The sequence below is a fragment of the Fulvia fulva genome, chromosome 1, assembly GCF_020509005.1.
Source record: "Fulvia fulva chromosome 1, complete sequence".
Lineage (NCBI taxonomy): Eukaryota > Fungi > Ascomycota > Dothideomycetes > Mycosphaerellales > Mycosphaerellaceae > Fulvia > Fulvia fulva.
In genome coordinates this window covers 876,596-901,762 of record NC_063012.1, presented here as the reverse complement: position 1 = coordinate 901,762, position 25,167 = coordinate 876,596, and the positions used below count along the sequence as shown (strand labels likewise).

The 25,167-nt window shown below is 48.0% G+C and overlaps 5 protein-coding genes across 5 annotated transcripts; 4 read left to right on the top strand and 1 right to left on the bottom strand.

Annotated features, from left to right (window-relative positions):
• Nucleotides 1–12,078: 12,078 nt before the first annotated feature.
• CLAFUR5_00227 (uncharacterized protein) lies at nt 12,079–12,965 on the top strand (the record flags this gene model as incomplete). The annotated part of the gene is made up of 3 exons (XM_047899375.1): nt 12,079–12,394; nt 12,449–12,605; nt 12,659–12,965. 3 exons carry the CDS (start codon nt 12,079–12,081, stop codon nt 12,963–12,965), a joined length of 780 nt encoding a protein of 259 aa, XP_047757203.1.
• Nucleotides 12,966–14,154: 1,189 nt separating this feature from the next.
• Nucleotides 14,155–15,625, top strand: CLAFUR5_00226 (uncharacterized protein; the record flags this gene model as incomplete). Its single annotated transcript, XM_047899374.1, has 2 exons — nt 14,155–15,163; nt 15,216–15,625. The coding sequence occupies 2 exons, from the start codon at nt 14,155–14,157 to the stop codon at nt 15,623–15,625; spliced, it is 1,419 nt and encodes a 472-aa protein (XP_047757202.1).
• A 1,038-nt stretch (nt 15,626–16,663) lies between these two features.
• CLAFUR5_00225 (Cell differentiation protein rcd1) lies at nt 16,664–19,886 on the top strand (the record flags this gene model as incomplete). The annotated part of the gene is made up of 7 exons (XM_047899373.1): nt 16,664–16,795; nt 16,878–17,604; nt 17,818–18,036; nt 18,722–18,973; nt 19,026–19,181; nt 19,235–19,610; nt 19,658–19,886. 7 exons carry the CDS (start codon nt 16,664–16,666, stop codon nt 19,884–19,886), a joined length of 2,091 nt encoding a protein of 696 aa, XP_047757205.1.
• A 731-nt stretch (nt 19,887–20,617) lies between these two features.
• Nucleotides 20,618–20,797, bottom strand: CLAFUR5_00224 (uncharacterized protein; the record flags this gene model as incomplete). Its single annotated transcript, XM_047899372.1, has 1 exon — nt 20,618–20,797. One exon carries the CDS (start codon nt 20,795–20,797, stop codon nt 20,618–20,620), a length of 180 nt encoding a protein of 59 aa, XP_047757204.1.
• Nucleotides 20,798–21,723: 926 nt separating this feature from the next.
• Nucleotides 21,724–24,826, top strand: CLAFUR5_00223 (DNA ligase 1; the record flags this gene model as incomplete). Its single annotated transcript, XM_047899371.1, has 2 exons — nt 21,724–21,935; nt 22,024–24,826. 2 exons carry the CDS (start codon nt 21,724–21,726, stop codon nt 24,824–24,826), a joined length of 3,015 nt encoding a protein of 1,004 aa, XP_047757199.1.
• Nucleotides 24,827–25,167: the final 341 nt, after the last annotated feature.

Sequence of the window (25,167 nt, the reverse complement as noted above, 5' to 3'; positions counted from 1 at the left end):
ATTAGGCTTAGGTTAGTACGTAAAACACAGCCCTTATAAGGACTAGAAGCGATATAGAATTATATTTAATAATACTAGCTACCGTAGCTACTCCCTTTACTAGGATATTATACTACCTATAGTCTTACCTCCTACCGAAATACTAGTAACCCCTCTACTAGCCTATAATAGCCTTAAACGACTAGACATCTCCGCTATACCAGTCTCTTAACCTATCGAAGGAGTTAGCGTAGAGCGTGTTAGGTACGGTACGAGTAATAGCGATATTAAGTAAATTAGCCTCTACGAACTCCGTAAGCTATCTCGTATAAAGGGGGCTAAAGTCTATACGATATAGATTAATCCGCGCGAGACTTACGCTAGTAAGAGCGTAGCTAACCCCGTAACTACATAAGTATTAGGCCTATATACTATAATAGTACGAAAAGTTATAGTTAGTAAAGCTGCCTTCGCCTACGCTATATACGTCGAAGATTCCTATTACCGTATACTACGATACCGCTAAGAGTACTAGGCGGAAGTGTACGCTATAAGCGTAGTAGATTACGATGTCTTTATAGAGAAGTTATATAGGAAGGAGAAGGAAGCCGATATAGCGAAGTTGCTAGCCTACTACTAGTATAGAAAGGACCTCTTCTCAAAAGTAGAATTAAGTAAGCTACCTCCGTATCGGCTAGGCTTAGATCACGAGATCAAGCTAAAGTAGGATACTAGACTACCTTTTAAACGCCTATATCTAATATCTAACAAAGAGTCTAAGGTAGTAAAAGCTTAGGTCGACGACTAGCTCGAGAAAGGTGATATCTAGCGTAGTAATTTACTAGCCGCTTCGCTAGTTATTATTATACGTAAACTAGGCGGCGGTCTACGAGTATATATTGACTACCGGGCTTTAAATACTATTATAGTCAAGTCTAGGTACCCTATTCCGCTTATCTAAGACACCCTAAACCGGATTAGTAGGAAGAAGTACTTTACTAAGCTCGACGTTATCGCCGTATTTAATCGCCTACGTATTATAGAAGGCGATAAATAGAAGACTGCCTTCATAACACCGTATAGGCAGTTCGAATGCTTAGTTATACTATTTAGATTATATAATACCCCTAGTACGGTCTAGTTATATATTAACGATACTCTACGAGAGTAGCTCGATAACTTTACCTCCGCGTACCTTAATAACGCTCTGATCTTTAGCGACACTCTCGAGGAGCATATCGAGTATATAGACAAGGTGATAGCTAAGCTTTAGGAGGCCGGCCTCTAGCTTAATATCGACAAGTACGAGTTCTACGTCTAGGAGACTAGGTACCTAGGCCTTATTATTAGTACTAATAGGATTAAGATAGATAAGGAAAAGATCGCTACGATTTAGGAATAGGAGACCCCTCGTGACCTAACGGACATCTTGTTATTCCTAGGATTCTATAACTTCTATCGTAGGTTTATTTGTAACTACTTAGGTATCGTATATCCTATAATATAACTCACTAAGAAGGACGTACCTTAGCTATAGGATGATACCTATTAGTAAGCCTTCGACGTATAAAGTAAGCCTTTATAGAAGATAATATCGTACTCGCGTATTTCGTAGCTAGTAGAGAAACTAAACTTAAAACGGACGTATTAGATTTTGTTACGGCTACTATTATATCGTAAAAGGGTAATAATAGTATTTAGCGCCCGGTTATATTTATGTCAAAGAAGATGTTACTTTAGGAATATAACTATAATATATATAATAAGAAGTTACTCGCTATCGTTAAGGCGTTTAAGGAGTAGAAACCGGAGCTTATGTCTAGGGATATCGACGGCGATAAGACCGACTTCGAGTACCTTACCGACGAGAGCGGTAAGCCTATTCTCGTATACTCTAATTATAAGAACCTAGAATAGTTTATAAGTACGAAGGTACTAAACAGCCGTTAGGTACGCTAGTCTAAATTCTTGTTATAGTTCTACTTTAAGATCGTATATATCTCTAGTAAAAGTAATGTTAAGCTCGATACGCTTACTCGTCGTCCGTAAGACATTCTAGCTAGTAATAACAACCTACGGCGATAGTACTAAGAACAAACGCTACTACCTAAGCATCGCTTCCTTAATATCTTACCTATAGAAATTCGCCCCGGGCGATAAGACAATGACCTAATAATAGAAGTACGTATAGCCTACGGTAAACTAGAGATATAGTAAGCGTTACGGTAGCTAGATACCGGAGAACTATATTAGCTCCTAAGGCGATACCGTATAGACGATACTAATGCCGTAGCTATAGGCGGATTAATATATATTAAGAATAGATACGGCGGCTATAACGTTTTTGTTCCGGATGTACCTAATCTACGCTTTAAGGTGTTCTAGGCTTACTATAGTATACCTTCCGCTAGCTATCCTAGAGGAGCGAAGACCTACGAGCTTATTACTAGAGACTTCGTCTAGCCTAGTCTATCGTAATACGTCCGTAACAAGATCTTTAAGTACTATAAATACCGCTTATCGAAACCCTCGTAGACGTAATACCCTAGGCTACTAAAACTACTACTAATTCCCTTTAAGCTCTAGGATAAGATCGTAATAGACTTCGTAGTTAGCTTACTAGAAAGTACGGGTAGCTACGACGGTATAATATATACGGATGTTTTGACTATTACTAACCGTACGGGTAAGGGCTCTTATATAATCCTAGTAAAGGAGATAACTATAGAATATATTACGTATATCTTCGTACGGGACTACTACAGTCTCTACGGCCTACCTCTATCGATTGTAACTAATAGGGGCAGCTAATAGCTTTCTACTTTCTAGCGTAGGCTCTACGAACTCGTCGGCGTAGATAATAAACTATCTACCGCCTTCTATCCTAAAACGGACCGCTAATCTAAGAATACGAATAAGGAGATAGAGAAGTACCTCCGTACCTTTACTAACTACGCTTAGAACGATTAGGTAGATTAGCTACTACTTACTAAATTCGTAAAGAATAACTCTATTACCGAAGCTATAGGTATTTCGCTATTCTTCGCCGAGCGTAGCCGTAATCCGCGTACTAGTAACTTTAATAGTAACTTACCGAGGCGCCTTATACCTACTAAGTAACGTATTAGTACTAAGAAAGCGGAGCGCTTCGTATAGTAGATAAAGGACTTCTACGAGTACCTATACGAGTACCTCCGTTATAATCAAGACCTATAAGCTAATAATATAAATATATACCGTACCGTACCGCCTAGATACTAGGAAGGCGACCGCGTCTATATTAATACTAAGAACTAGAAGTTATCGCGACTATCTAAGAAGCTCGACGTAAAGTAGTACGGACCGGTTACTATTACCGCTATACTAGGACAGAACGTATATAGAGTCAACCTCGACGAGACCCGTATACGAGTATATAACTCGATCTACGCGAACCTTCTACGACCGGCGGATCCCGAGGATAATATACGTCCCCGCTAATTAAGGTTATAGATAATATAGGTAATACGTTTAAAACGTAGGAGATTAAGCGTATTCTAGATTTAAAGCCGAAGGGTAGAGGCATTACTATACTAGTAAAGTAGTAGAGATATTTAGATAGTAAGTCTACTTAGGAGCCCGCGAGCGTAGTATATAAAGATATACTAAAGGTAGTTATAGACTTCTAGTATAACAACCTAGCGAAGTCTATACCGGTTAACTTTTATCCGCTACCTAGTTAGATCCCGAATAAAACGTTACGCGATATAAGACCTAAAGTAGATATATATAGTATAGATCTAGTACCTTAGGTAACTATAGTCGTACGACCTCCCTTTAACGGTACCGGTACTATAGCTCTTCTTATTAGTAACTATACGCCTTCTAATATTACTATAGGTAATATTAAAGGGGTTTCGGTACCTACTTCTAGTAAGTTATTAAGCGAGAGTACTAGCTCGACTATACCTTTATACGCTCGTATAGGCTAAGTTGACTACCCGCCGGTATAGTAGGAGGGCGTAAGCGACATAAAGGCTTACGGTAAGCTAATAGATATAACGAGGGATGTAACGATAGAAGATATAATTAAAACGGCCTAAATAGAGCTACTCGATAAGACGGACGGTATAGAGGATAATAAAGCCTTCGTATATATACTAAGGAAGATTTAAGGACATACGCTTCGAGACAAAGGTGTTTTAATGGGGGGTAGTCTTACGGCCGCTCCGTAAGTAAAGGATTAGCAAAGGGGCACGTGACCTTAGATTACGTAACGCTCGGCCCGAAGCCGACCCGTAACACCTCGGCTCTTAAGTATAGGCCTCGACCTTAGAACCTACTTCTCTCTTTAGCTATCGACTTTATTAATACTATACCCCTATACTCTCGTACTATAGCCTCGTAATAATAGGAAACGTATTAGAACTAAAAACCGGTAAGGCTAGGAGCCCTACTAGCGGCTAGGACCTTCGGAAGGTATAACTACCTTATCTATAAAGACCTAAAGAGGGCGGAAGTAAGTATAGCTATCTAGATTTGCTCTAAGTACATTAGGCTAAGAGTATACTTATACTAAAGAAGTATACTTATACTAAAGAAGAGTCCTAGGATACGATTCTAAACGTTACCCCTATAGCTACCTATCCTAAAACCCGGAGTATATAGTACTAAACTATACTAAGTAGGTAAAAGGGAGAAGCTAGTAGAGGGCGAAGGTAAAAGATAGGTAATACTAGGCTATTATCTAGAATAGATAAGATATAAGGAGAGTGATAAGATAGATCCTTAACGAGGACTATATAGAGTAATTCTCCCTAGTAGTAGAAACGGAAAGGTAGATAGAGGGGAGGGAGAGAGAGAAGAGCCGGGAAAATAGAAGGGAGAAAGGGAATCGAGAAGAGGACATTGCTAGGGTTACGGACAAGGTAGTTATAGGGTAACAACTATAACACTAGCGTACCCTAAAGGAAGGAGAACTAAAGGACAAGATAGGAAAGAAGGAGGAGGGTAAAGACGAGGAGATTTTTATCCGTTAATCGGATTTCCTACCTATATAAATAGACCTAAATAGCGAGAGACCTTTATAGGCTATAGGGCACTAAGATAGGCGAGTGAATAATCTATCTATCTATCTAATTAGTTACCTAATTCTTAGCGTACGTAGCCTTAAGTTTTAATAATAGGCTATTACCTATATATACGCTCGGATCGCGATATATCTATCTTTTGCTAATAAGTATAAGTATAAGAGAAACGCGATAATAATAGTAAAGAAGAAGAAGAGGAAGAAGAGGAAGAAGAAGAAGTACTTACCTTTTAAAGTATATGTCTTAATGTGCTTTACTACCGAGCGGACTATACTACTAAGCGGGCTACTTTTACTAAGAACTATACCACTTCTACTTTAATTGCGACGGTATCTTAATACGATAATATCCTATAGAATCGTTCTTAGGAGGACAATTTCTCTTTAGATTCTTCGCTATCTAGCGAGTCTACTTAATAGATAGATAGATAGATAGATAGATTTGTCATTCCCCTATTCTAGGACCCTATCCGGCCTATATAGGTATATATCTATTGTTATGTACAAAGGAAAACCCGAATAGGTAAAAACCCTTCCCGCCCCCGACTACTCCTTATCTAGATAAGCTTTCCTCTAAACGTACGTAGTCTATATTACTACCCCGTTAGCCCCCGCTCCTAGCCGGTCTCGTCGCGCTACGTCGTATCCTCTCTTCCTATACTACTCCTACTAGGCGGTACTGTTCTAGCTAGCCCTTCTCTAGTATCTAGTTCGTAATACGCCGTAGGTCCTTAGCGTTATTAAGAAGTGCCCTAATCGTCCGGTTCCTCGCCTTTACTATCTACTCCCCCCTTCCTAGCGACTACCTCGGATAGACGAGGAGTACGTGCCGTACGTTCTAGGAGCGATAGCCGTAGGGGTAGCTAGTATTTATGTATCCTAGAACATTCCTCTATAATAGGTACCCCTAGAGGCCGATGTGTTCGCTTCGTAGTTAGGTTACTATACTACTCTATACCCTTATAAGGCGGTAGTAGATAAGCTTCGGGGGGTGCTTGACCGCGGATTTCGTAGCTAACTATTCCTTAGGTTGTCCCGCTAGCTAAGGGCGTCTACTATACCCTACAACCTGGTTGTTCTACCTCTCTTTCTATAGTTACTCTATAAACAATTTCTTACCTTCCTATTATATTACTAGCTATTCGTCCCTTACCCGGTAGTTCGGCTCGTTTCCGGGTCGAATACCCTTATACGCTAGTACTAATTCGCGGGCCCTTACGACTATACTAGCGATAACCTTCTATACTAGGTACTATACCGACTTGCCTAAGTAGGAGGTCCGTAGTCTCTAGATATATAGGTCGATCGGCGGTATAGCGGTCTCGTACTTAAGTATCCTCGTTAGTATCGACTTATATACCCCGGTGACCTTCCTTAGGCATTGGTTTTGGATCTTCGCTAGCGGCGCGACGAGTCCCTTCGATAGGTAGGCCCTCTCGCCTAAGGACTATACTTAGCTACTATAGGTAAGGACTGGCCGTATAATAGCCGTATATAGAAGTCGTAACTACCGGAAGTCCGCCCCCTATATAGACGTAGTAAGCCTCTAGTATAATGCTATATTCTGTTTAGCTTTCCGTAATATTACCTATACGTACTTCCTCTACCGTAGCGCCGGGTCTACCTATAGTCCGAGGATCCTAAGCTGATTTGCCGGGTTAGTCGTGTGCCCCTATATCTAGATAGAAGCTTATATATTATAGAACCGTGGCCGGCGCATAAAGTGTATTAGATTGTACTTTTCTAGGGCAAACCGAGCCCTATACCTCCTAGCCTAGTCCTCGTAGATCTTGTGCTTCTCTTCTAGTAGCCTATAGTTCTCCTTAGTCGAGGAAGACTACGCTAGGATGTTTATGTCGTCTACGAAGCCGCTCGTAGCGGTGTTCTAGGATTCTAGGGCTAGGAGTAGCGTCGCTATAAAGAAGAGGAATAGAATAGGTACTAGCGTTAAGCCTTACGGGATTCTAGTATAGACTACTTAAAATGGGCTTCTATACTAGCCGACTAGGATCGACGTGCTACGGTTTTAGAGGTAGGACCGTACGAAGTTGACAAGCTACTTAGGGAGTCCTTTCGACCTTAGGGTATAGAGTAGCCGCGGGTATAACACGTAGTCGAAGGCCCCCGATAAATCTAGGCTATATAAGGAAGCCACCTTGTCCCTATTCTTATACTAGATAGCCTTTACCTAAGAGGTGATAAGTTCTATCGCGGATAGCGTCGATCGCTATAGGCGCGTACCTATCTAGGTGTCCGGGAGTTAGGAGTGTTCCTCTACCGCCTCGGAGAGTCTCGTTATAACTAGCTTCTTAAGCGCCTTCCTAAGAGTATTAAGGAGCGTAATTAGGCAGTACGACTTCACCTACGTATAGTCTTCCTTTTGCGGCTTACGTAGGACTACTATCGTCGATTGTTTAAAAGCTATTGGGTAGTATCCGGTCTAAAGGCAGTCGTTAAAGATCGCTATAACTACTAGGGCTAGTTGATCTCTATACTTCTTTAGTAGCTCGTTTAGGATCCTATCCGGCCCCGGGGCTTTCTTCGCCGGCAACTTCCTTAGTATAGCGGCAACTTCTCCCTCGGATACCTCCTATTAGACCGCGATGCTAGGGGCTAGGGGAGTAGAGCTATTTATATCGCTTAGATTAGCCTCGACTAGGGGCGGGAAGAACTTACTAGCTAGTAGACGCGCCTTAGCCTTAGGGTCGCTAACCGGGCTACTAGGCGATTATAGCGCTAGGATAGAGAAGGAGGGGCCTAATATAGGGTCCTATCGGGCCTATTTTACTAGCTTCTATATCCTCTCTAGCTTGCCGGCGATTTCTTCTACTATAGCCCTCTAGCCGACTGCTTTCTCCCTCCGTATTATAGCTTTCTTCTATTAGTATACCTCCCTATATACGTTCTAGGCCTCCTCGCTATAGCTGCTCGTCTATACCCGGCGGGCGATCCTTACTTCTCTTACTACCGTAGTATACTCCGGCGTCTAGTATAGTTTAGACTATATTATTAGTTAGGTAAGCGGAACGTAAAGTAAGGTCGCTTTTCTTATTTCGTCTATCAACCTCTAGACTACTTCGTCTATCTCGTCTTTACTATTCTATTACTACTACGCGATCTAGACTAGCCTCTTAGAGTTATCGAGGTACGCCTAGATGTTAGCCTAGTAGGCCTTTCCCTAGTTTAGCTTAGAGGTTCTCGCTAGTGTACGTTATATCTATATCGTAATAGAGGTCCTAACTAGTATATAGTCTAACGACGCCTCGAGTTTATGTTCGATCCTATAGTAGGTTACTATATAGTAGTAGCTATCTAAGATCTAGGAGAGGTCGATCGTGCCTTAGAGTCCCCCTCTCTTCTAGGTGCCTAGGTCCTTCGGGGTATTAAGGGCAATTACGTTACTCGCTATTAAGTCGAGTACTTCGTCGGCTATAGGGTACGGCTATATAAGGCTTTTCTAGGAAGGGTAGTATATATTAAAGTCTCCTACTACGATGTAGTACCCTTGTCTCTTAAGCGTACTATCTAGGTGTCTATAGACTCCTAGGTCGCGGCTAGACCTCGAGGCTAGCGGTTATATATATAGGTTGTATGTCTAGGTACTACCTACGTAGAGGGAGGTAATATCGCCCCCGCCTTCTTTGTCTACGTAGTATACTACCTCCTAGTCGGATTATAGTATGTCCTTACTAATATAGAAGTACGTACGGGGTCTACCGTCGCCTCGTAGGTATATCGTATAGCCTAGTGACTTATAGGTCGTTAGTCTCTTATAGTACGGGTTAATCTATAGCTCCTAGATAATAAGGACGTAGTAGACGCGCGGGTCCGCCTCGTATAGGAAATAGTTCTAGACTATATCCTTGATATAGTTAACGTTATACTAGATAATACTAAGCGTATCGAGGCTAGTTATTAGTATCGATAATCATTTCCTCTATAGCGTCCTATGTCCTACTACCCTATACGTCCTAGTCTACGCCTATCGGCTATATACTAAAGGGGAGCCGGGCCTAGTTAGATTCCCTCGCCGTAGCTAGTAGAGTACGTAGCCTCCCGTACGCCCTAGGTTACGCATCCTTTATATTGTTCTCGGCCCTAGGGCGCTTATACCCGACCGCCGCTAGTTAGTTCCGGTATAGGCTAGCCTTACGGTCGCCGTAGAATCTTAGGGCGACGGTTCTGTTTGTAATTGCCTTGTTGTTCGCTAGTTTCCGCTATAGGTATTCCGTACTATACGATAGGTAGTACCCCGGATAGTTCGCGTACCGTCTCGTAGTCGATATATAGTACCTAGATATATAGTCTCCTATATAGTTCGAGTAGGCCTACTTATTTATATACGTATAGGTTTAGTGTCTATACTGTTAGCATTTGAAGTATTAGAGGACACGAAAGGATAAGGAGTACTTTTCTACTATCTTAAGGCTATATTACTAGACTAGGCCTTATTCTATTGCTAGATCCGCCGCTTTCGCGTCTTATAGCTATACGATTAGCGCCGAGGCCTTCTTACCTTCTAGCTATTTCCTATAGAGCTAAGTCGCCTTCTAGATTAGAGAGTTAAGAGTGACTAGGTTGTCCTCTTAGAGACTACGTAGGTAACCTTAGTTAGTTAGGTCGAACTCCTTAGGTATATCGTAGACTAGGATTATGAATTACTTCGTTAAGACCTTCGCTAATACCGTAACCTTAGATGCCTACTATAGCTATACCTCTAGGTGTCTCCTAGTAGTAGTAGAGCTAGTATAGATCTATAGAGTACCGTTAGACTATTAGTTCACTACGACTACCCCTAGTTAGTTAATTCGTTAGGCGAGCTCCTTATTCGATAGCTTCGTAACTTCGGCCTAGTCTTCCTTTACTACAATACGGATCGTAACTATATCGTACGTTAGGCGGGGGCCTAGTATCGATACCGCGACCGATACCTAGCTATAGGGGTGTTAATTCCGGGTGGCCTTACTAATCGCCTAGGACGTCGTCCTTATTTCTTATTACCCTCGGTAATACGATAGTATAAGTACCGTACGTAGCTAAGTGATCATTACCTATAGAGACCGGTAAGGGAGCTAATCGTTAGTTTCTATACTTTTTACGTCCTCTATAAGTTGCTACTAGTTGTCTTAGGGGGGCTTCGCCTATAGGGCCGTAGGCGCCGTTAGTACCGTAGCCTAGGCTACTATTACCTAGGAGTTGCCTAATGTAGCTAGGCACCTCCGCGGCGTTTAGAGCTAAAGAAATAGGGTAAAGAGAGCTATAAGCTATCTAGATTAAATAAGGTAGAACTCCCTTAGTCCTAGGGGTAGTAGCCTACTTTATATATCGTTACTCTCGTTATTAAGTAATAATACCTAGGAAACGGCTATCGCTCTAAGGGAGGCGAATATAGTTACCTCTAAGTAGGTCTTTAACGTAAAGAGACTTTAGTCTACTTAATAGGTACGTACGTTATGCCCCGACTCGCTATATCGCTTATAGCGCTGTAGCCTTAGTACTAGCCGAACACTATCTAGCGGCTCTCTACTTACTTCCTACCTCCTAGTATCCTCTAGAGGTATTAATTATGACGCCTTATCGAAGGTTAGAGACCCTCTAGACTAAATGTACTTACGCTTTTGTACTTTCCGCTATATAAGGGCCTCGTTAGACTTATGTAGCTTACTAATCTTGATTTATATAAGAGTTATCTAATACGCTATCTCTCTACTCCCTCTCTATTACCCTATTAAACGACCTTCCTCTTTCTACTACGCCTTTCTAAACCCGTAACGACGCTCTAAGACGTAATAACACCTATTATAAACCCTGTCTCGTCGAAGTTGTAGGTGTCCTAGTTAAGGATGCTATACTTCTCCTTTATATTACGTATAAGCAAGAACTACTTCTCGATAACGTCTAGATCTTCTATTAGGGCTCGCTAACGATTATATCTACGTGTTATACGAACCTTTAGCTTACGATACCGCCTAATAAACCTATCTATCTAATTAAGACTAGTGGGCTTAAGACCCTTCTCTTATAGTAATGAATCGGCTATTACTCGTATACTAGCCTTGAATAGCGGGAAACCTCTAAGATCTAGCTCGAGTATATACTTAAGTATCACCCTCTCTTCTAGCTCTATAAGCATCTTTAAATTAGGCTCGTAGTCACCCCGAGGATGTCGTCTATTCAATCGATACCCTAGTATAGTTCGAGACGCGTCGTATACCTTTATAGTAAGTCGATTCGTGATTATTACGTCGCGTTTCGTAGCCTAGACAGCTAAGATTAGTTTAGCCTCGTTTAAAGACAATATACGCTATAATAGTAGTTGTATAGCTATATCTGTAGAAGTGGTACAGTTCTTAGCAAAAGTGGCCCGCTCGGTAGTGTAGCCCGCTCGGTAGTAAAGCACGTTATATAGTAAGTAGAAGTAGAAGTAGTAAATAGATTACTATATATTATTAAGCTATAGTAATCCGCCTTAGCGATATTTCTCCTTAGGCTCTATATAACCTAAAGCCGGCGTCTATTTACTAATATTACCTATCTAGATATTATCGTATATACTTTCTAATAGGCCTCGTACTATTAGAACGCGAGAATATACGCTTTATATATACGTGTTGTTAGTTATAGTAGTGGATTGGCTTTAGAGCCCGGCTTGTCCTCAGACCCTTAGGGAATGAAAGTAGTGGGTGTGTTTGATTAGCCGAGATATTTACGTGATCTTACCTAAGGCCAAAAATACACCCGCCACTCAATTTTCAATCCACGCGGTCTGATATGGAGATAGCGGCGGACAGATCGGTGGCAGCAAGCTCCTGAAGACAACACCACCCTCCAAGTGGTCGACACTAGGATTTCCAAAGCACGATGACGCGAAGCTCATCAGTGCCTTGCCACTAAATGAAGGCCACGTCCCTGACGACTTTGCTCAACACCCAAGTGCACATCTGTTACAACAGCGCTTGGGGTAACTGGCCATCCACGACGAGCATGCTCCTCCGGCACAGTCGTCGATTGACGGGGAAGCTTCTATTGTGATGTCGTCAACGGCCGAACTGGAGGACAAGTTGACGCAGCAAGGCATCAAAGCCCAGCGATGCCCAGCATATGCCCCTGCTGAATTGTTCTTCAAGAAGCGCCAACATGTGCATCAGCATTCCCCGATGGGTTCGATGCTGATTGTGATCGCGAGAACTAGCAGCCACGTAACACCTCTTCGCCAAGCTATCTTGCACATCGAGAACCAGATCGTGCGGAATGATTGTATTCAGGCCAATCGCCTCCAGGAACAGCTCACTGCCGGCAGAGACGTCTTCCCACACCCTGGTACATGCCACAGCATCGTCTTCAGTGGTAAGTTATACAATGCCATACCTGGGCCGTTGCACATACTCACAAGATGATTAGGACACAAGTCATGGTACCCTCTTCCAATCTACCATAGCTCTTTCAACACCTTGCCAGAGACTCTCTCCATTGAGCTGTTAGAACAGGCAGCTATACAAGGGAGAGAAGTGACCTTACTCGTTCGCGGCATGCCAGGCCATTCGACCTACCCCAACATGTGAGTACTTGACATACATGTACTGACCTAAACGTAAAACTGACATGTCTTAGCCTTAAGCGCATTCATGAGCGCTTTCCGCACCTAGTGGTCCGCATCACGTTCGCGTTGCGCCCAGAATTTCTGCTAGCAGCCAACTGCTGCCTGCCTCCTGTCAACATCCAGCAACCATTTCAAATTCCCGTTACTCCTTCGCCGGCAAGCCAACTCTTCTTTACAGACTTGTGTAATGCTCGCTTCATTACTCGCCAGTACGATCACCCACAGCAGCAACACCACCCATCACGGAAGCGATTCAACGACATTGCAAAAGAGGAGACTGGAGCTCGCACACGCGGTCTACCTGCTGCGCTGGCGTGAAGTGTTATCGCAGTTCGAGGAAGAGTCAGGAACGCCGTACACTAGGATCTTTGGAGAGGTCGGAGTCAATTGTTCTCAACGAGAAGCAGATTCGATTTTCTTCTTGTTGACAGACGCCTGCCCATACCTCCTACTCGGAGGATAATGCAGGCTCAGGGGCAGCATATTTCCGCAGTGGCCAAACTTGAAAACAACAACAACGCTCCTGCAGATAGTTGAGACAACTTCAACTACGACTCCTTGCCATCGCACGGAGCACTACACCGTGACAAAGTCATGTCTTGCTATCCAAGACATCTTCCAATCATCAGTACACGCACAGCCTGCTAGTCTTGTCGTCGTAGACAAGACTACGTTTCCTCGTCTTGCATCGCCTCTTCCCTCTTAGGGTACACCTTGGCAGAGGCGTATCTTACGCATAACGTGATTCAGTCCACTTACGAATGCATTGCTAAGCTGTCATAAGAACGTTAGAATGTGCGAGAGGACCAACACACCTCTGTGAAGATCCTTCAGTCCACCTTTGGAGTATTATGCCTGCAATGCATCAAGAGACCTGAGCTCGGTGCGGACAGATCGAATCACCCAAAATAAGCTGGGGGATTTTGGTGATTATGAGCGACGATGACCTCGACGCCAGACAAGTGAAAGATTCGTCTCGACAGATGGATAGAGTCGACGCCTACTGTACAAACAATCTGCACCAACTAGAGTCTTGAAAGCACGTTGCGATCTCTTTCGATTGCGCCAAGGCGTAGTTTGGGTAGACTCGTCGAGGCTTACGCGTAGTGTTGCGTGGCCAGTGGCCAGTGGCCATGGTGGATTAAGCAATAGCCGGGCTGCGAGCCTGCGATTACACCAACGGATCTCTCTCTCACACCCAACATACCGTCGACGCCGTTGCCAACGTCTCTCGCGCCTGCAAACACGCTGCACACTGCATACTCTCGCGGCGACGAGATATTGCCAGTTGCAGTCTACATCCATCAACGAACATCGAAAGTGGTCCCCTCGGCACTTGAGCCCGTGACTTGACCTCGAGGCCTCGAGGCGCAGGGCTGAGCGGGATTCGACATTGCGACACTGCCACTGCCACCCCTTCGAGCGGACTCACATCCACCACCCTCTCTCCTTCGCTCAACACGACCCTCACCACACTCCCTTCCGCTGCGAGCGAGACACCGCGACCATGGCCGACCAACCGCCCCCAAACAGTGGCGTGCCTCGTCGCAAGCCGGTCCCTTCGTCGCAGCCGTTGCCCGACACATGGGCTGCCGACCTCACTGCACAGTTCCGACGCACCCTCTCGACGAAGCGCATGAACGAGTTGAATAGCAGACCTGGCTCGCTGCGACGGGGAAACTCGCGAATCAATACCGATATTGTAGTCCGACCATCACAACCGCCCGCACTACCGCCGCGACAGGCCCACGATGTTTCGTCCCAAACACCACCTCCACCTTCACGAGAGGCTCCTTCAATACCAGGACAGGAAGGCGTCCCACGAACACAATCACCTCCTCCATCGTACTCGTCACTGAAGAACATCCCAATCACGCCTACCCCGCCAACAGACGCAAAGTCGATACGAATGCGTAACATGCTGGTTTCACTATCAAATACACCGATGAAATGGGAGAACCCAGGACTGTTAGACGAGGCGCTCGGTAGCATTCCGTTGCAACGAATATACGACACTGCACAGGAACGATCAGATGTACTGGAAGCCGAAGCTGCATCACTAGGCGTCAAGGCACAATGGGGCTACCAAGACTGCATAGTCCAGGCCTTGATGGAGTGGTTCAAGAATGAGTTCTTCGAGTGGGTCAACAACCCCAAGTGTGCGACATGCTACTCCCCAACCGTGGGCAAGGGCATGGTAGCACCCATCCCGGACGAGTCTGCACGAGGAGCCAGCCGAGTCGAGCTATACCAATGCAGCAACCCACAGTGTCTTTCCTACGAGCGATTTCCACGATACAACGACGCCTTCGTACTGCTACAAACCAGGCGTGGCCGGGTCGGCGAATGGGCCAACTGTTTCTCAATGCTGTGCAGAGCTATCGGTAGCCGGGTGCGGTGGGTATGGAACGCAGAAGACCACGTCTGGACCGAAGTGTACAGTACTCACCGTAAGCGGTGGGTGCATGTCGATGTTTGCGAAGGATCGTGGGATGCTCCACTGCTCTACACTCAAGGTATGTTCCACCACATGGCGATCATCGCTCAAGCCACTGACACGACATACAGGCTGGCGCAAGAAGCTTAGCTACTGCATGGCCTTCTCTGCCGATGGTTGCCAAGATGTCACTCGACGATATGTCCGCAACCCTGCCCGTGACGCCGCTCCGCGCAACAGATGCCCGGAAGGTGTACTCATGCACATTGTCGCCGAGATCAAGGCCATGCGCCGAAGAGACATGGATAAGCAAGAGCGCTTCCGATTGAACGCCGAGGACATGAAGGAAGACGCTGAACTGCGAAAGATCATCATCGAGTCACTCGCATACAACGTCAGCCGCATTCTACCTGGCGGCAACGACGCAAAGACTGACCGACCACCACGGACGGATCCTGACGCACAGAAAGCTGCCGAGCGGCAAGAGGAACGTGCCCGCCTACGCGAGGCTCGTCGCAACCAGGACCAACCACAACGATAACCTCATCGACATTTCATCGACAACTTCAACTACCATTTCTTATTGCTTTGAGCGACTATTCAGCGAAAGGCTCCTTACACTTTTACAACAATCTTGACGCGATCTAGCATCGGCGCAGTTTTGGCTATGTCACCCGTAGCTTTCAGCGATCTTTCGTATGTCAATACCTCGCCCGGCCACAGGAACTTGTTCGCCGCGGTCGGGTCTCATTTGTAGTTTGTCTTTATTTGGGCAGGCATGGTGCTATCGGAGCAATTTTGGATCAATGCTGGAGCACATACCATTTGGAGGAGCGCCGGGGGGGGCGGTTCTGGTTCTGCGTGATTAGGGCATGCATTATGGTATCACGGATTGACGTCTTTTCGCTCATGTTACGATGTGAGCTGCATTGGCGCGGAGTTGGACTGGAGTTGCTTGCTGTTGGGATGGAGCGCAACAAATGTCTAAATGGGAAAGGAGGAGGGGAATGGGAGATACTTACCTACTGTAGAGAGTGGTCAATCGAGACGTGAAGAGTGCATTCATACTCATCAGGCAAACCTACCGTGCTACCAACTTGTCGTTCCCTTGTTCAGACCCCACAGTCTGCTTTTGTGACTGACCCACACAAATCTGCAACGCACGAGTCGCAGGTCTCACCTTTCTTTTTTTGTTTCTATTTTCGAACTCCGATGCTCGATCATCCCTTCCTGCCACGCAATCGTCCTTGCTTCGAGATCGAGATTGCTTGGCTGTAAGTACAGGCGCGCGATGAGATGGTCTAGACCAACGAATGCTACGCATGAAGCTGATATCTGTATGGGACATCGTGCCTTTTTGGTTGAAGCTTCGAACGTCGCTGCGGTTGGATTTATTATAATTATGGCGTTCGAACGCGAACGCGACTTCGCGCGCAGGGCGCGTCGAGAGTTGAGCCTAAGCTGGAGCTCAGGGTCGCGCTTCATGATTGTTGGTTGCTCTTGATATTGATGTGTTAACGCGACATCCATACCCCAAGTCACCACTCCACATCAACAATAGGAGTGCAATACAGATATCATGCCAGAAATTGGCGAAATCGCCCGTACAGTCCATTATCTCCGCAAACACCTCGTCTCCCGCACCATCACCCAATGCGTCCCCTTCGATGATGATATCGTGTATGGCAAGAAGGGCGGTACGACGGCTCAGGTACGCAACGAACGGTGGGGTTACCACAGGGTGCACTGCTGTGCACAGCGATTGAGTATCGCTAACGATTTATGTATCTTAGGCCTTCTCTAAAGCATTGACAGGCAAGAAAGTCGTCTCTGCAGGACAGCAGGGGAAATACTTTTACCTTACGTTCGATAAGCCCCCACAGGCGGTGCTACATCTGGGGATGAGTGGATGGATCAAGTATAGTACTGAAGAGACGGGATACTATAAGCAGGCGAAGAAGAAGGATGAGCAGGAAGAGTGGCCGCCGAATCCGAAGTGGACGAAGTTCCTACTCAAATGCGAAGCGGAAGGAGACAGGGAGGCAGTCGAGGTTGCGTTCGTGGATGCGAGGAGACTGGGACGGATAGGCCTGGTGGAGTGTCCTGCTGAGGAGATACGGCAGAACTCACCATTGAAGGAGAACGGGCCGGACCCTGTTGTTGATAAAGATGTGGTCACGGTAGAGTGGCTTGCGGAATTGCTGGGCAAGAAGAAGGTTCCTGTGAAAGCTCTCATACTCGATCAAGCGAACATCAGTGGTGTGGGTAACTGGGTCGCCGATGAGGTTCTATACCAAGCGAGAATACATCCGGAGCAGTACAGCAATACCTTTGGCGAGGGGCAGATCAAGAAGTTACATGATGCGCTGATCGATGTGTGTACGACTGCGTGTGAGACGTTAGCGGATAGCTCGAAGTTCCCGGATACGTGGTTGATGAAGTATCGATGGGACAAGGGCAAGAAAGATGCAAATGTCCTGCCGAACGGGAATAAGATCACGCACATTACGGTTGGGGGACGTACTTCTGCGGTTGTGCCGGCTGTTCAGAAGAAGACTGGGGCGGTTGCTGGGGATGTCGCTTCTGATGGAGAGGATGACGAGAAGAAGCCTGCAAAGGGCAGAAAGCGGAAAGCTAAGGCTGAGGAGGAGGACGAGGATGATGAAGAGGAAGAGGTCATGCCGGCGAAGAAGCAGCGTGGCAAGAAAGTCAAGGCCGAGGAGCCGCAAACAGACAATGTGTCTGCCCCTCCAAAGAGACGCGGCAGAGCCAAGAAGGTGAAGGAGGAGCCTGTTGAGGAGGAAGAGGAAGTTGATGGTGCTGAGGAGCGCGATGAAGACGAGAAACGTGCCAAAGCGAAGAAAGCCAAAGCTGCGCCGAAGAAAGCGGCCAAGGCGACGCCGAAGAAGGAAGTGAAGGCTACCATTCCTGGCGAGAGGAAGTCTGCTCGTAGTAAGGCGAAGTGATGTGGGATGGCTGTGACATTGTATGATACTGCTCTTCTTTGATGAACACTGTGTAGAAAGAACGCGCAGAGGGGCTTTCTGAGCCTGTGCTGCCTTGTACAGCGTGAGCCGAGGACTTTCTCGCAACGAGACCACTTTCGAGCCATCACTAGATCCATTGTAGCGTGCAGTAACAGTAACACAAACACATGTTGTGATACAAAGAACCGTTCGTTCGAGCACGTTCAACCCAAGCTTTGGCGGCTAGCGGCTGTCTCCGCGATCGGGACTCGAGCGCTTTGGGTAGCTCTTGCTCCAAGTTGCCCTGCTGCAGCGGTCTGCACCTCCAATATCCTCAGAACAGTATACGACTCCCTCACAGCACCCATCGCTTCACTACTTCCACCACCCGACAGCCACAATCAACCGCCAGATAGCAGCACTACCAGCGAAGGCGCGCAGACGAGGACCGCATGTGCCTCCGCGCCGAGCCTCGACAACCATGCATCACCCAGCATATCAGAACCAGTATCACCAACAGCCCGACTGGCAGCACCTGCCGCAAGCACCGCACAATCAGTATGCTGCTCAGACGCAGGCTGCAGCTGCTGCGAACGCCGCCGCGCAGCAGCAAAACTACGGGCGCACCATGAGCGCAGCTGGTCAACACGGCGGAAACACGAATCCCCTAGCCAATGCGACGAACGGCGCCGGCAACGGCATCAACAACAACGGCGGGCCACTGGGTGGCTCGGGAGGTCCAGGCGATCACAATGGCGGCAGTATCATTGGTCCGGGCGACAACATCACAGAGGACAACAGACGAGTGCTGGAGTGGATAGCGCAAGTTCTGAATGCGAACACGCGGGAAGCAGCTCTGCTTGAGCTCAGCAAAAAGAGAGAGCAAGTGCCTGAGCTGGCGCTCATACTATGGCACTCCTTTGGTATGTTGTGTGAAGAAGAAGCTGGGAGCGCGCGACAACTGACAACAGGCAGGCGTCATGACGTCCCTCCTGCAGGAGATCATCTCCGTGTACCCTCTGCTGAACCCATCGCAGCTCACTGCAGCTGCTTCGAACAGAGTATGCAACGCCCTGGCGCTGCTTCAATGTGTCGCATCGCATAGCGAGACCAGAGGACTGTTTCTGAACGGTATGCGATCTTGATCGACGCGCCAAAGCGCCCACGACTGACCGCCTTTGCAGCCCACATACCACTATTTCTATATCCATTTCTCAACACAACCTCGAAGTCTCGGCCATTCGAATATCTACGATTGACATCACTCGGCGTAATCGGGGCGCTGGTCAAAAATGATAGCTCTGAGGTGATCAACTTCCTCCTCACCACCGAGATCATTCCGCTATGTCTGCGAATCATGGAGACCGGGTCGGAGCTCAGCAAGACTGTTGCCATCTTCATCGTTCAAAAGATCCTCCTCGACGACATGGGCTTGCAGTACATTTGCCAGACTTACGAGCGCTTCTACGCGGTCGGCACGGTGTTGTCGAACATGGTCACCCAGCTTGTGGATCAGCAGACAGTCAGACTCCTTAAGCATGTCGTCAGGTGCTTCCTGCGGTAAGTGATGCTAATCAGCTCAGCACGGTTTGTATTAACGCCTCCAGACTATCCGACAACGCCCGTGCCCGTGAGGCCTTACGACAGTGCTTACCAGAACCACTTCGAGATGCGACCTTTTCGCCAGTCTTGCGAGACGATGCCGCGACTAAGAGATGCCTGGCGCAACTCCTCCTGGCGCTTTCGGATCAGGCGGACCCAGGTGGTGTTCCCATGTCCATGCCCAACGGCTACGGCGCGCAGGGTCAGCAGCTGCGGAAGGGAGTCCCGCAGTAGAACTCATCGGACCTTGCGGATTTTAGGTATTAGGGGCACGGGAGTAAGGACTCATGCGGTACCTCGAACAATCAGGAGAAGTCATAAATACCGGACATGGGGGCGTTGGAGACATCGATGTCGAGACCAAGCACACCTACAAGGCCTTCACGTCTATCAAGGACTTGGCCTTGAAGATCTCATGCTCACACGACCTCGATTTCGACCACAATGAGTTCCGGGCGATAAAGACCAAATTGTGATAACGACTTCTCTGAAGATACGCTCACGATGAACTTCGGAACAGGAGCGACTACTACTACTATCGGCGTTGAACACTACTTGCGAAAGGCGGAAACTGCAGCGGGAGCCACTATACCCTCTACGGCTTTCGCATTTGCTTTTCCACTCACGACGACCATCATACCATTTGCATAGCGGGATGGGGCCAAGGCGTTACGCGGAGAGACTAGAAATGGATGCATTCTTTCTGATTAACGGGTTGTAGTATTATGGGATTCGAAAAAAGGGATGGTAGGGACTTTGAGAGATGTAGATATGATTGCATGGATGGCAGACCCGAGGACTACCACTGTACTTTTTGAGAGAGGGAGAAAGAACTAGGAGCGGATATGGGAGGGCACGTGGCATATTGATTGCTTGCTTGGATTGTTATGATGTGCTTTGCTTTAGGAGGGAGTAGAGATTAGTACTACCCACTCCTACTGAGTTCTAAGTTCTGTACATCATACTCATGCTGTAATGCTGTCTATCTGTATCTTGTCATGCTGGCCTCGTCGAGGCTTGTGCCGTGCTGTACAAGTGACGTTATCGTCCGCCTGGCAGTATCTTCTCCACCACGCGACTGGCAGCACTCTCCGCCCTATGTCTCCTCCACTCATCCAGAGCTTGATCTGCACCTTGCCCATCATTCTCACATCTCTCTCCAACCAGTCCCCACGTCCTCGCACGGATTATGTTCTCGACCATTCTCTCGTTCCTTATCAACCCCGCTAGCGCCTCTGTCCGCGCTTCTCGGGGAAAGTATCGACTGCTGTAGGGATCGAGACGTTCGTCTACCTGCCGTTCACGAGCGCGGGCGTCTTCGTCTGAGCGGAGGAGGTGGTCGGGATCTTCGGGGTCTGGGGAGGTGGCGACGCCGGCGCAATAGGTTAGGACGTCGCTCCGGCGCTGCCAGGAAGGGAAGAGGACTTGTTGTTTGAAGCTATCGCATGCAGATGGTGCTATAGGCCTCTTGCCTGTGGGACGTGGCTGTGATTGGGAGGTTGAGGATGGGTCCCATGGGTGCGAGCCTGGTGTTACGAGGGCGTTTAGATTTTGCGATATTGTGTCGTCGACGGCTGTTCGTGAGGTGCGGAGGAAGTCTAAGGTGCGAGAAGGGCTTGTATGAGCGTGAGCTGAGGGGATAGGTGGTAGTGGGTGTGTGGTAGCTTACCTCTGAGCGCGGTCTGGTTAAAGCAGAAGCGCGGGGTGAGAGTGGGTTGCTCGGGTGTTCGTGACATGGTGGGAGGTGGTAGGAGGCGAGGCGGTGGCGGTGGCGGTTCGGTTGGTGGTGTTGAAGATGGGGACGAGGATGGTTTGCAGAAGGTGGACGCCAGGATGGCTGTGATTGAGTATCGTCAAGGTCGAGACCTAATACCGTTAGATTATGAAAGTTGTCGTGTTTATGATAACTTACATGTAGACAGAAATTGGTGATGCAATGATGTCGGCGAAGGCAAGCTCCAGGCCGAGATGCTGATCGCGTAGTTCTACCGCGTCCACTCTACGCGTCACACGAAACACCACCTCCATCTCGACACTTTACTCCAACATCAACTCTGCATGTGACTGTGGAATGCTATGGTCTCGCTGCCCGCTGCCACGATCGTTCTGCAGGGCGATATATCGACGTGATCCCTCCCAAGTCGTCCTCATCGCCCACCAGCTGCCCACGCCAGAACCTCAGGCTACAGCACGGGACTCGAGATCACTTTGGAAGCATTGGGTCGTACCTCGGACCGACAGAACGCGAATTGGCAAGATGGCGCCCAAGCAGGCCACTCTCGGGTATGTTATGAATCAGCAGACTCTTGGGTGCGGTTGGATGCACCTTGTTTCCCTTGGACGTGGCACTGTATGCTGACGATCGTCATAGCAAGTTCTTCGGAAGCAATGGCGGACCAGCAGCGAAGCCACAGCAAGCGAAGCTGAAGTTCTCGTCCAAGGCCGAGCCGAAGAAGGAGCATGAAGAGGAGGATGTGAAAGCTGAGGCATCCACACCAGAAACGAATGGAACCACCAAGCACGAAGATGTTGAAATGGATGATGTTGACACCGCAAAGAAGGAGGAGGATGTCTCGGGCGATGATGCACCAGTCAAGAAGGAGCCGGCCTCATCTGCTACACCCAAGAAGCGTCGAGCTTCAGAGGATGGCGAGGATCAGGCTGATGAAAATGACGATGAGCCTCCGACCAAGAAGCAGCGCCAGAAACCTGCTCCAGCCGGCACTAAGAAGGGCGTGGCGAAGAAGACGAACGGAAAGTCCAAAGTCAAGGCTGTGCCTGCAGAGGACGATGATGAGGTGGAAGAGGTGAAGCCTGCGAAGAAGTCGAAGTCGCCTACGCCTGCAAAGTCGGACAGCAAGACTTCTGCCAAATCGACTGCAAAGAAGCAAACGATCGATCTAGACGACGAAGACGACGAGCCCGTAAAGAAGAAGCCGTCAAAGCCAGAACCTAAGACGAAGACACCGGTGAAACCGAAGTCGAAGGCAGCTGCTGTTCCCGTTGACGAGGACGACATCGATAAGAATGACGAGAAACAGGTTGGCAGTGAGTCCGAAGCTGAAGTGTCTGAAGATGAGGAAGAAGTCAAGCCAGAAGTGGCAGCCAAAGCTCGTGAGAAGGTCCAGAGCACTCTCAAATCATCTGGCAAAGACCCGTATCCGGACTGGAAAGCTGGTGATCCTGTGCCATATGCTGCGCTATGCACCACGTTCTCTAAGATCGAGATGACCACCAAGCGACTCGAGATTCTCGCTCATTGCTCATTGTTCCTACGACAAGTGCTTCGACTTACACCCGAAGATCTCCTGCCCACCGTACTCCTCATGATTGGCAAACTCGCAGCCGACTATGCAGGTATCGAACTTGGCATTGGAGAGTCTCTGATCATGAAGGCTATCGGCGAGAGCACAGGACGCAGCTTGAAGATCATCAAAGATGACCAGCAGAAGATCGGCGACCTGGGACTTGTTGCTGCGAAGAGTCGTGGCAATCAACCTACTATGTTCAATCCGAAGCCCTTGACTGTGCGAGGTGTCCATGAAGGCTTGATGAGGATTGCTACTGTTGAAGGTCAAGGCGCTCAGGGTCGTAAAGTCGATGGCATCAAGAAGCTGTTGTCCAGCGCTGATGTCAACATGAAGAAAGGAGAGCAGATCGACATCAACAAGGACAAAGGTGGCCCGAGCGAGTCGAAATTCATCATCCGCGCCCTGGAAGGCAAGATGAGACTGGGCCTGGCAGACAAGAACCTTCAGGTTGCGCTCTCTCACGCCATGGTCGCACATGAAGTGTCCAAGGACGGCAAGAAGGTGCCTACCGAGGAGCAGCTGAAGAAGGGCGAAGAGGTTTTCAAAGCAGTCTACAACGAGTTGCCAGCCTACGAGGTCATTGTGCCAGCACTACTGGAGAACGGCATCTGGAAGCTTCGCGACTCACTCAAGCTGCGACCTGGTGTACCACTGAAGCCCATGTTGGCGAAGCCCACCAAGTCCATCGGTGAAGTGCTCGACCGCTTTGAGGGCAAGGACTTCACTTGCGAGTACAAGTACGATGGCGAACGTGCGCAAATTCACTTCGTTGCACACGATGCTGAGCAGGACTTTGCCGCCACTGTTGCTCCGGCTGCAGGAAAGAGCGATCGTGGTGTATCGAATATCTTCTCGCGAAACAGTGAAGACTTGAGTAAGAAGTACCCGGATATTCTTGAACGACTGCCCAAGTGGGTCAAGGAGGGGACAAAGAGCTTTGTGCTCGATTGCGAGACCGTCGCCTGGGATGTCGAGAAGAAGCACGTACTGCCCTTCCAACAGCTCATGACGCGCAAGAAGAAGGACGTCAAGACAGAGGATATCAAGGTCAAGGTCTGCGTCTTTGCCTTCGACATACTGTACCTGAACGGCGAAGCTATGGTCAACAAGCCATTCCGTGAACGTCGCGAGGCTATGTACACTGCTTTTGACGAAGTCGAGGGAGAGTTCGCGTTCGCACAATACGGCAACTCTCGTGAGATCGAAGAGATTCAGACTCTGCTGGATGACTCGATCAAGGCATCTTGCGAAGGACTGATGGTCAAGATGTTAGACGGTGTCGAATCGCACTACGAGCCATCACGCCGATCGCAGAACTGGCTCAAAGTTAAGAAAGATTACCTCTCAGGCGCAGGCGACTCGCTGGATCTGGTCGTCCTTGGGGCATACTACGGCAAAGGCAAGCGGACCAACTGGTACGGTGCCTTCCAGCTAGCCTGCTACAACACTAGCTCCGAGCAATATGAGACTGTCTGCAACATCGGCACTGGCTTCTCCGAAGCTCTATTAGCGGAGCTCTACGACACACTCTCGCCACTTGTCATCGACCGACCCAAGCCCTTCTACGACCACTCCACGGGCAAGAACGACCAGCCAGATGTATGGTTCGAGCCGAAGTTCGTCTGGGAGGTCAAGACCGCCGATCTCACGCTCAGTCCGAGATACCGCGCTGCGAGTTCAGAGTTTGGAAATGACGGCACTCACAAGGGCGTCAGTCTACGCTTCCCGCGCTTCATTCGCGTGAGAGATGACAAGAATGCGGAACAGGCCACGAGTAGTCGACAGGTGGCGGAGATGTACCGCGCGCAGGAGTCGGTGGGCAAGGATAAGAAGCCGGCTGCTGATGATGATTTTGAGTACTGATGTACGTATTAGCCCACTGCTTCGTAGTGCAGTGTTGAAATTGCTGCGTGACTGGGCATCACAGCACGATCATTGATGATGTACACAACATTTGCCTACAGGTTGCCACTATCACAGGTGCGACAGTCTTCACACGCGAAGCGAGAGCGACCTAACCGCCCGTCATCTTCCTACCTGGGGCAGGAACCACAACATATCACATTATCGTCTTCCAGCGCCACGAGAGTCGGGAAACATGCCATGCCTCTCCCTCCAACCCGTCGGCGCCATCGGAATCCATCTCTCCACAGCATCCCTCTTCAACGCATCACAGTCCTTGCACGTATGCGTCGTTCCCCACC